The sequence below is a fragment of the Acromyrmex echinatior genome, chromosome 13 (assembly GCF_024713525.1).
Source record: "Acromyrmex echinatior isolate Ae372 chromosome 13, ASM2471352v2, whole genome shotgun sequence".
NCBI classification, from domain to species: domain Eukaryota; kingdom Metazoa; phylum Arthropoda; class Insecta; order Hymenoptera; family Formicidae; genus Acromyrmex; species Acromyrmex echinatior.
The window spans coordinates 7,925,680-7,938,014 of NC_141864.1; the positions used below are offsets into that span (position 1 = coordinate 7,925,680).

The following is a 12,335-nucleotide window of genomic DNA, read 5'->3' on the forward strand; positions in this document are numbered from 1 at the left end:
CTATTATTCCTTATTATTAAAATATAACATATCAATATCATCTTCGGCTCACGTTGAACGACTGTTCAGTGCAGGACTCATTTTCGATAACTTATGAGGAAAGATGTCCGACATTTCGAAATGACTTTATTACTTAAATTTAATAAATATACAATATATATGTATATGAACAAAATATTCAATCACAGTATATATATATATATAACAGTTTATGTAAACAGTATATATAAATAAAACATGTAAATAAAATATGGAGTATTTTCTAAATGAAGTATATATTTATCATTTCTATTATTTGTTTAAGACTGAAACCCTGGAATCTTGAAATAAAAAAATAAAAAAATAAATTTAACTTTTAACTTTTCAATTACTTTTTTTTATTAACTTAGCTTTTAATTCCTAAAAAAATGTTATAAATCAATTAATTTCATTAGAAATTAACTTAAGTAAGTTAAATTTTCAGGTTATTAACTTTAACTCAACTTAGTTAAAAAAAAAAAGTTAACTTATTCAACCCTATTAGGAGATAGTTCAAAATTAGGGAAGGTAGATAGATACACAATTTTTTTCATACAATAATCAAGCATTTCTTTCCTAGATATTAAATTTACAAATCTTGAAATCTGTCACATTCACATAAGAAATAGTGACTTTGTGTTTTTCTTTCTCTACTATACTCTGTAAAAGTACACCCAATAATAAATCGCTTTAGCACATTGGAACTCAGTGTTACGTTTACTTTTCTATACTGTGTGTTTTTTGACAATATAAGGTTAAATATTTTTTTTAACTCTCTGCTATTTTATAAATTTTTTTTTAGGAATCTCTCATTATATTTACAGAATTTTTTAATTTAAAAAATTAAATGTTATATACACGAAAATGCTTATTTTCTATAGAAATATCACAGAAGTCAATATTTTTACATACACGCACACTAGTTTTTTTAAAAATATAATTTAAAAGTGTATGTTTCATTTACTGAATATCTCTTGTATAGATATTAAGAGAGATATTAATGCATTTTTACATGTTTTTAATTTTTTTTATCCTGTAAATATTAATTAAAATTAATACAGTAATACACTTATAATTTTACCCTCTACAATGTAATTGTTATGCAATAACACATATATTATATTATATTTACATTGTTGTGTGTGAAATTAATGTTCCATTTCTTTAATTGTTTAGTATTACAATTGTAAAAACTAGATTGTTTTTTTAGTTTTCCAAAGATTAGACTTTTTTACTTATAGGACTTCTAGAATCTGTTCAAATGCACTCTGTGTGCATATGTGCGTGCATGTACTTTCTTTTTATACAATAAAAGCTCGAAATAGACAATAATTATTTTTCACGTTAGTGTTGCGACGTTATAATTTAATCTTTTTTACATTTTAGAAGACTTCTTTTAATTATATTTCGGCTTCATATCCGTTTTCGCTGTTTTGCAGACGCTGCTTCGTCAAGACGATACAAATGGCGGTGTCTCAGAGGCTTTTGCCGCTGAGATGCGTTATATGCAGAGCGAAAATCTTACGATTGAAGCAGACTTACATTCCTCCGCGTGATGTAAGTGACAATAATGCCCGTTTCATCTCGATTTTTTGTATTTGGATGCACACGCATAATTACTTGTCCCTCATTTACTTTATTATTTTAAAAATTTCTTGAATTTTTATTTTTACACGCTATTTTTAATAATTTAATTTTACACTGTTTCCCTACAACTTTATTTCATTCGTGTACATACAAATCAATAAATTCACATTCACCGCATGATCGCGACGAAATCAACTGCTAATTGCAGCGGAACTCTCAAAGTCGCAAATATAAATTGTGTAACATAGAATTTGTGTAACAGATTAAAAAACAACTTCGATAAATCGAAATTGCTGAAAATATTATGTCGCCTTCCTTTTTAGATATCATTCGTGACGCACGTACCTTTTTTTACGATTAACTGTCAAAGGTGTTTTGGCATGTTGCTAATTATTCTTTAAATATAAAATAATTTGTATTCACAAAAATGTAACTTTTATAAATAAATTTTCATTCCAATATATCATATCTAGAGAGCATCATGTCTAAAACATGTCTAAAACACGCAACATAAACTGAAAGTAACGTAACGTCAATGTTATAATTTCGTACTCTACAATATAAATATAACACATAGTGTTACATAACAGTTATATTATGGAATGCGAAAATATATGACATTATGTTACTTTTAATTTGAGTCGACTGAAAAGACGTCATTAAGACATTTTTTAGGACATCATGTCTTTATAACATTTCATATCCTAATATTAAACATGCTGTCTAAGGAATTGTCTAATTTTAGATAATTTCTAATCCTGCAAGAAATCTGGATAAATCTTTAGACTATGGGATCCCTCCCTCAATGACCTTAACTTTGATATATGTTGTCATGATCCTGAGTGACCTCTAACAAATTATAGTCGTCGCTCGTCCTTTATTAAAAAGTTATTAACAAAAAAGTTTGAAAATAACGTCTTATTTCGGCTATATAACATCAGGAATTGTTCTAAACTATATCCACTTACTGCACTTATACTTCTCCCATTGCCTAGTGGTGCACGACTTTCCACAAGCAAACACAAGTTCACTGCTTTAGCAGAAAATTTGGATAAATATGTAGGTTAGGGAAGAGTTAGGGTTAGGTTATTATATATAACCTATAGATATATAATACCCATAGATATATAATAACCTAACTCTAACTAAACATGGGTATATAATAACCTAATCCTAATCAAATTATGTATTGTAAACCATGTATACAGTATAATAGGAAAATAGGAAAAAATATTATAACCATTCTAGATATATTTCGCTAGAAGAAATACAAATTGATTATGTATTGTAAAATCATTTTTGTTGAAAAGAATGCTTTCTTGAAGTTTATTTTCTCAATTGTCGATAATAACTCGAATAGGTACAAGTTTACTCTTTGGCCATGTTGTGCGCTGTTATCGCGAGCTTAGCTCCTTCCTATCTTACTTTTACTCTATATAATTTGTATTCTTTTCTGTTGAGTTATCTTTGACTACAAGTTTATTTCTATTGTTTTAATTTTTTCTGTTATCGTTTCCAATTAATCAATCAAAGAAAACTCATATCATTATTCAATTTCATTAAATTTAGAAAAAAAACTCATACAATGTATTTAGTAGAATTGTGCCTTCTTGACTTCCGATATTTACAATAATTTTAACTTATAGTATTTGCCGGGTAAATCTTGGATATTCCCTCAAAGCTCGTCAGAGTATAACATGGGCACAGGAGCTGGTATGTCTAGATCTGCTAGCAGGTGGGGAACCGCAACTACCAGAAGTGTACCAGCCTCTGCCTCTTTATATTCGATGGCCAGCGGTTCGTCATCAGTTTCTGGTTTGTAATACTCTTCATAAATTGCTAATAATATACAAATTACTATGAAGATTTAAATATACTATAAACGATATACTGCAAAGAAATATACTACTTTCAAATTTCAATTCACTCACGTAGGAGTGTCTTCCGTTTCTTCGGCAACTTCCTCGACCGCGCGTAGCATCTCTCTTAGCAAACCGACGAGGACGACGAGGATACGACAACCCACAGGCGCCACTCTCAGACGTTCCCAGACGCAATCAATGAAAATGCGAATTCAAGTTAGTAGTTTATCATAATATTCGACGTAAAATACATTTCATAATTTTTTATATAAAGTAACATGATAGTTTGATTTCGAGAATGGTATGAGGATAAGTCAATAAGTTTTTAGAAAAACATAGTAGAACACATTTTTTTTGATCGATTCATTTTTATTTTTCAATATAATCTCCTTTCAGCTCGATACATACACTTGATCCAACGATTCTCCAACTTTTTCAAGCCGAATAATATAATTTGTCCAACCCTTCAAAATAATCTGTTTCGGCGATGAGCTACTCTCTGGTGGTGAATCTCTTTCCTCCGAACCATTTCTTCAGGTTTGGAAACAGGAAATAGTCGCAGGAGGCTAAATCTGGCGAATATGCTGGGAAGCAATTCGTAACGGAATTCGTTGAATTTGGCCATCGGGCACATGTGAACCCGTGCATTGTCTTGATGGAAGAGCATTTTCTTCTTCATCAAATAGAGACGTTTTTTCTTTAAAATATTGTTGAAACGGTCCAATAAGGCTGCGTAGTAATTGCCATTGACCATTTGCTTCGACGGAAGGTCGATATGAATTATACCGCGTGCATCCCAAAAAACTGTGGCCATCACCTTTCCGGCCGACTTCACGGTCTTCGCCTTCTTCGGAGTTGATTTACTCGGTGAAGTCCATTGTTTTGACTGTTCCTTCATCTCGGGTATGAAGTAATGGATCCATGTTTCGTCCACAGTAATGAATTGATGCGGAAATTCATTTGGATTACGTTGAAACATCTCCAAACATTATTTTGAAATCGTCACACGGCTTATATCCACAGTGAGCAAACACGGCACCTATCTTGCCGATAGCTTTTTCATACTCAATTGTTTGTGCAAAATTAAAATCACTGTACCATGTGATATGCCTGTGCCCTCAACAAGCTCGCGCACTTTCACTCGTCGATCAGTCAAAACAATATCGTGGACTTTATCGATGATTTCTGGCAGCCTCAATTGGACGTCCCGAACGAGGTGCATCACATGTGGATGTATAACCATGTTTAAATTCATTCACTCAATTATATACAGTCGCAAACGCTGGTGCAGATGTGCTATGAACATTATTCAACTCGGCTTTGATTTCTTTCGGCGTTAAACCTTTCATATATAGATGTTTGATCACTGCACGAAACTCATTTTTTTCCATTTTGCAAAAAATACAAAGGTTGTTCACTTTAAATGTCTACAGAAATGAAACCACGTAATGAATTCTCAAAATTTGACAGTAATCAGCTGAAAGATGCTACTTGTCAAAAAAAGTGACTGCAGTGCCCTCTGACAGATTTTCTAAGAACTTATTGACTTGCCCTCGTATATTTTTCAAAATGAGTTTTCTAGAGTACATGGAAAGAAGAATTTTGCTGACGTATTTAGAAATTTAGCTAGATACAGATCTAAAAATAATTTGATTAAACCAATAAATAATTATGTAAAAATTCAAACAGGATGAGCAATGTTGCAAAAAATATTGACATTCTAATGTTTGAACGTTCTAATTTTTAAATAAAATTATTTTCTAAGGTATACTTCGCTAAATGTTTAGACTATACCTCAGCAAAATCGGTTTTTTTTTCATGTATACGTAAATCGGCGAAATAAATAATTTATGAAAATTTGTAGTCGTACCAAGATCCTATTCAACAAATCCCCGAAGAGGAGGAAAATTTGCGTGAAAATCGGGAACGTCGATTGCCCCCTATCCGTGAATTCCAGAGGGATTATCGTGCTGGTAAAGCCTCCACTAGAATCAGGTATCTTTGCAATCGTCAATTTCAGCAATCGACCGAGAGATTCGTCAAGCGACAGATTCGTGACGCAATTGATGCGTTTACAGATGTGCTCACAAGATTGTGACACAGATGGATATACCACCGAACTCAAGAAGCATATCCGCTATTACATCGTCGGCATCGTCGGCGTCGTCGTGCAACCGCGCCGTGTCTAAACGACCAACGACAATGCCGAAGGTGTCGGTAGTCCAAGAGGTGCAGAAGTCAAAAAAAGAAAAGGAACAGGAGAAGGAACGCGAAAAAGCGGAGAAGGCCCGTCAGAAGGAAGAAGAGAAAGCCGAGAAAACTAGACAGAAGGAAGCCAAGAAGCTAGCGAAGGAAGAGAAGAAGAGAGCGAAGAAAGAAACAAAAGCACGGCGGAAGGAAGCCGAGGAAGTTCCTCTTTTGACGGACTAAAAGTAAGGTTTGACTGATAGAATAAAAGTCTCATGACATCGAACATCATAATACAGCTTCTAAAAAGTTTTCAAAGACTGACGGTTTTTTCGATATCTTATATCTTATATATACACAGAAAAAATTGTTCTGCTGATTGTATGTTAATTACAAGCATTAAATTTTTCAATATAAGTAATAGAAAGAGCATATAAGAGTTAATTATAAAAATAAAAAAAAAGAGATAAATCGGGATATATAATATAATATATTTATTGTAATTAAATTTGAACAATATAATTCTGAATGTTATAGCTGAAACATGTAATATCATTATTTGACATCGAAATATCTTGGATTGATTAATTTAATTTAATTTAATTGCTGAGAACTTTTTAGGATAGCTGTATTATGATACTCTATGTCTGGAGATTTTTAATTTAATTTATTCAAAATATATTCTGATTCCTATAGTAAGTTTAATACTTTAATCAAGATTATTAAATTAAAACAAATTCGATTTGCTTATAATATAAGGTCACTTCCTCGATAAAATTTTATAATGATTTTAAGGAATACATAAACAAAATCTTGTTTTGTGTACATATATATGATGAGTTTTTCTATATAGTAAGATTAATAGGCATATTTTGAGACTGTTGTTGAGAAAATGTTCTTTTATGTTAAAAATAACCATTACTCAAAAGAAAAAAGTAAACTGTAATCTCTTTTCTTATTGTTAGAAGAGACTGACATTTAGAATGATATTTTTCTGTATGTATGTTATGTTCTTCTCTTTTTTCGCCAGTTTCTTTGCTTCCTTTTGCCTAGTCTTTTCTGCCTTCTCCGCTTTTTCTCGCTCCTTTTCTCCCTTTTTTTTCTTCGATGCTGCGTGTGTAGCGTTTAATTTGAGTATCCTACATAATTATTTTAATACTTCAAACGAAATTATTTTCAGATTTGTTCTAACAAAATTTTTAGATATCTTTTCAAAATCATTCTTTTCGTTTAGAGGATCGATGCGTACAGGATGAGTTATTGACATTCGTATGATTACGAAGATAAATAGAACACCGAAAAGTTACATCGTTTATATTAAAGTTAATATCGTTCTGTTATCTTTTGAAAATTTCAGCAGCCATATCGACTGTTAAATGAATACGGCCTAGCGCGAAAATAATTCTCCAAGAAGCGAATAATAATTAACGCGATTACATATGTTCTGTTTGTTAATAAGTTCAATACGTGTATGGTTCGTTCATTCAGCTAAATTGTCTTGAACGGTCAGTAACTCGTCCTGATTTCCTCGTTATCTTACAATAGGTTCGCGAGAAAGGCGGCGATAGGAAGTAATATATATAAAAAAAGAAACTCTAGAAGCGGCCAAATTTAGTAACCCGTCATATCGAGTTATCGCGGACTAATTTTATTATCGATAAGAAAACTCGAGTATAGTGTTACAATCTAGCATTCAAGCGAATTATTTCGCTTAACGTTATATACTTACTACTCATTTTTATTTATTTCAAAATTATTATTTGCAACTTATTTGAGTCATCCTGCCAAAATCTGCCATAATAGTTTTATTTAGTCCGAAGTGATAACCCCTTAGATTAAATAAAGATGCGCAAATGTGTTCTCTTTTAATTATACAAATAATGAATGTAAAGGTTAGGTATACTCAATCCATAGTCGATTCACTTGTCGATAACTATTTTCACAACAGCGTTTAATCGCCGATCAGTAAATTGGAATAATCGATAATCCTATTCTTCTAGTCAATTTAACCTAGTCATCACGAAATAAAGAAAAAACACTCGTCTGTTGATTCTTTTACCCTCATCGCAATTTCTCATCATTTTATCTCAGCAGTAAAGAATCATTCGGGGTAAAATGCTTACAAAATGTAGACGCGGAATTTTTCTATTTTATATATATATTTTAGTATATTTAATTTATATACTTTAATATTAAATACCCCTTCCATCTACAATATCATATGTTGTTGATATATGTATCATATGCGCATCTCATAGGATTTCAAAAGCGGACGTGAACTTTCGTTCAAAGAAGTACAACTGTACGATGAGGGTAGCCTAACGAGATCGATTTGTTAAAATGTGCGAGAGTATACCTAACATAACGAAATATATAGAGTCTTATATAATACGTATATAATATATACATTTATATATTGTGTACTATGTAAGGCTTTATATCTTATCATTTATAAATATATATATTATATATTATAAATATTGGCAGTGAGAAGACATTTTTAAAAGGAAGTGTGTGTCTCGTTACTGTTCGTAGAGACTCCCCGTTATAGATTACACACCTTCGGTTTGATTCTTTCTTTCTCTGTCGACAATTTATAACTATTAACTTATATGAACGAAGCTATTAATTAATGAAATCACTATACTGTATGCCGTAAGTAGACTCCTCGTATAGTGTTTTAATTACAGAGTTACACGACGATAGCTTTAACGACAAAAACCCCTGTGTCATTGACACACACACACACACACACACACACACACACACACACACACAAAATTTTAGATTCCGCCCTTGATCTCGATTCGCCTTGCAAGCAGCCGAAAATCAAAAGCAATTTTTTATAAAATCTGCACATCAAAACTAATTGCAAGTCTCGATATCAAAAACACAATGAGTAGAAAAGTAGTTCTATGCGAGGATCTACCTCCGACAGGTAGGCGACAACTAGGCTAAAGTAAATTCTATTTATTTTTTCTATATCTTATTTTCAGCGATGCATTTAATAGCAAATGACGGTTTGATAATAATGACAATACTTCTTTTGTAACCGAAAAAGCGAGAGTAAAATCATTCAGAAACGAGCTTTTTTACGAACTATGATGTCAGAATAGCGGGATGTCAGAATGGAAGGAATGAGAAAGTCTCAAATGCCATTTCTTGTCTTTTCATTAATTCATTCTATGGAATCGAGTTTGATGCACAGTTCTAATATCAACAAAAGATAATCAAACATTATTTTAATAAACTGCGATATTAATTATAATGCAGGACACAAGCCTGCCTAAATTTATTCCCATAAGCTTTTATAGTGTTATGCGAATGGAAATTGTAATTAAAAAAAATGTTTCATTACTTGAAACTCATATAAAAAGATACGGTCCAACGATTTAGAAATCAGATAAACGTAATGAAAGTAGGAATTAATATTGCCGAAAAAATAATTACATTTGCATTCGTAAAGAATTGGATTTTTAATGTACACTAAAAACGATCGTGCACATATCAATAATAATTAATCGATTTTAATTAGTGGTATCGTTTGAATCGCATTGCATCGCTCTGACGATTCAATATCAAAGCCACAATGAGATTAATCCGACACTTAATTAGCGTATAATGTTAACTGTCAATTATACTGCATCGATCTCAATTGTGACAAGCCCAACTCGCACGCGTACGGCGTATTCAATAATCAAAATAAATGCATAAACGATGTAGATTCTCGACTTACAAGAATCGCGTAGGATTCTTTCAAATTGAAAGAAAATAATATTGTACATAAAGATGAAAATTAACAAATTATAAAATTAAATTTTGTATTGATTTATTTTCTCTAATTGTTGATACTAATTGTTGATCTGTATGTTATTTTAGTTAAATTAACGAAATATTGAGTAAGAGCAGTGGCGACTTATAGAAATGATTGAAACTAACTAAAATTGGATATAATTTGATATCATGAGTTTGTAGTATAGAAAAAATTTAAGGATTGATATTGATTCTATAAAATAGAAAAATTTTTTGAAAAGTGAGACATATGTAGGTAGGTATTCAAGGATCACGTCATCGTAAAAGATCATTAAACACTTAAAATTTAGAAATTTTTCCTTATAGTGAATGTGAGACTTTCTCAAATCCCGATAGAAACGGGGGGGAGCTGCGAATGTAAAGTGCAATTAGCGTGCGTTTGGAATAGCGAAAGTGCGACGGGACAGTGCGAGGGTGTCTTTGCCACAATAAAGTCAATTTTTAACTTTAAAAAATATCGATGTGGATTTAACACTATGCGGTGTCTACGTAATTCTCTGTATGTTGGTATTATCAACACGATGAGAATTACATAGGCATTGCATGGTTAAATAGTAGGTAAAGGAGAACGTTGCCTTTTGTTAAAAAAATTGGTGATTTCTTTTTTTAAATTTTTTTTGCAGCGACTTTTTTTTTCAAAACAAAACCAAACATCATGTGATTAGTAAAATCTAATACGAAATTAAGGAATGTGAATTGCACAATATCAAAATCGTTAGTGTATGTCGCTGCATTAGTAAAACAAAACATTTATATCGTAGCGAATAAGTGTTAACAATTAGAAAACGAGTGACGTTTTCATCTATTATTATTATGCTACGAACTCCTTAGAAATTTTCAGAGGGCGACGTTCTTCTCTATCTTCTCAAATATATACAATGTATCCTCGACTGCATCTCAGATCTCATCGGCTTGCGCTTGACAAATAAGATAAGAGATATTTAAAAAAGAGGCTTAAGCGGTTGATTTTATCGAGTCTATTTTTAGTAGTTTTGTTCAAAGACTGAACAGACGAAGAGAGGAAAAAAAAACAAAACTTATAAAAAATTATACATATTACGCGATATGTTGCGACCTATAAGAACTGATAAAAACAACAAATCAAATAAAACATTACGATGAATGTCAGCTCAACTAGAATTATTTTTCTTATTATCGTACCTTTGTCTTTTGCAGTAAAAGCCAAACTAAAATTAATAAAATTCAAACTTTATATACATTTTTAATGAAATCGAGAAAATCAGATAATAGTATTGCCGCTTATTAGCTTCCCAGCTAACGCTAAATATTCATAGAAAATTCAATTCGTATTACCAATGTATTTTGAGCGTTCTGGAACAGTAAAAAAATCATCACAGAATGTGAAATGTCGATAAAATGTTTAGAATATTGTCTGAATACTCCTTGTATATATCATGAAAATGCGAGCGATCGAGCAGTACACATCTCCATCGAAGACCGCGATGAAAAGCATTTATCCATAAACAAGAATTACCTGGAAAAGAATATAAGGAGCGCAGTACTTGTGAAATGAACTTCAAAATTGGGTTCCAAGGTGAAAACACATCAAGGAAATCCTAGAGCCTCCTGTTTTACCACGTAAGCACGTATAATTTTTGTGTAAATACTTTTTTTCTCTTTCACCGATTCGAAACCTTTTAATCCTTTTCCAGGAATAAAGTATATGCATTAATACGTATCTGGAAAATGGGATTTATGCCGAGAACGATTAAAAATTTCAAAATTGATATTTTTTACCATTTCTTAGTGTAATGGCGTCTCAGCTGTGACAACATTGCTTGATATGAAAACTTTGCAATCTGTACATACGAAATAGTGATTCTCAGACACGTAGTTTACACGAATAAACAACGTCGAGTTCTTAGAATTAGACTTAGATGCTTTATCGCGACGAATTTGTTATATGAAAATTGACACGTACTGCGTGTATCATAGGTGATTGCGTGAGATATTGCTGTGGTAATATAAAAAGATATGTGGATGTGCGGCACGCGGCGCCGACCTCTGGTGATTTCGTTGGAATTCGAGCTTTGCTTTAGGATCCCCTGTGTTTTCTAAAGTAAAATTTTGTTTAAAAATTGATTCACGAACGACATGAAATTTTTGGAAAAATTAAAATTTTGCTGAATATATACGGAACATTCGGAGAATATGACATACAAATGAAATTTTTAACTAGCATTTGAATGTTTCTTTTATATACCATAAATATTCGGAATATTTTGGAATATTCTTGGAATGTTTTTTTGAGGATTTTAGAAACATTTTATGAATATTTCAAGAATATTTAACGTTTGCTGGATTCGTGAGGGAAAATAAAAATGTGCGATTATCGCAGATCATTTTTCCAACTTCCGTAATTGAAAAAGTTGATAAGCGGCACTATTATCGATTTTCTGATCATCTGATCTTGCCTTTTGATAGAAGAATTATGAATAGTCATTAAACATATGACTCTGCGTTTAATAATGGAAGGAATATTGTAAGAACGATAAATATTAAATACAGTATTAGAGAAATAAAAGAAAATTAAGAATAGAAATTGAACGTAACGCACAATGAATATGATAAATAAGATATGACATACTACTATATATATGTTACACTTTCTTGTATTTCTTATACGTTAACTTTATATAACTCGATTTTTAATTTCTTTATTTCTTTATAATATTTAATATTGTATTTATTCCTCTTTGTAATATTTCTTTCATTATGTGCAGAGCCTAATGCATAATTGATATAAATAAAATATAAAACGTAATACATCGTATTTGTATTCATTGTGCGTTTTGTTCAATCAGTATTCTCTAGCCTTTTTATTTTTTTCCAATATTTAATATTTAT

The 12,335-nt window shown here is 31.3% G+C and overlaps 2 protein-coding genes across 2 annotated transcripts in view; one reads left to right on the top strand and one right to left on the bottom strand.

Moving 5' to 3' along the window:
* LOC105148705 (uncharacterized) overlaps nt 1-10,607 on the top strand; it is a 48,261-nt gene extending 37,654 nt beyond the window's left edge. The window contains exons 5-9 of the mRNA XM_011060588.2: nt 1,458-1,575; nt 3,252-3,420; nt 3,541-3,683; nt 5,332-5,462; nt 5,546-10,607. Of these exons, the coding sequence (XP_011058890.1) occupies nt 1,458-1,575; nt 3,252-3,420; nt 3,541-3,683; nt 5,332-5,462; nt 5,546-5,897 (913 nt within the window). The 3' untranslated portion in view covers nt 5,898-10,607. The remainder of the gene's footprint in view (nt 1-1,457; nt 1,576-3,251; nt 3,421-3,540; nt 3,684-5,331; nt 5,463-5,545) is intronic.
* On the bottom strand, nt 2,837-5,325 carry LOC147907601 (histone-lysine N-methyltransferase SETMAR-like). The gene is made up of 2 exons (XM_087412871.1): nt 3,537-5,325; nt 2,837-3,444 (listed from the first exon to the last, which is right to left on the bottom strand). Exon 1 carries the CDS (start codon nt 4,444-4,446, stop codon nt 3,934-3,936), a length of 513 nt encoding a protein of 170 aa, XP_087268997.1. The 5' UTR covers nt 4,447-5,325; the 3' UTR covers nt 2,837-3,444; nt 3,537-3,933.
* Nucleotides 10,608-12,335: the final 1,728 nt, after the last annotated feature.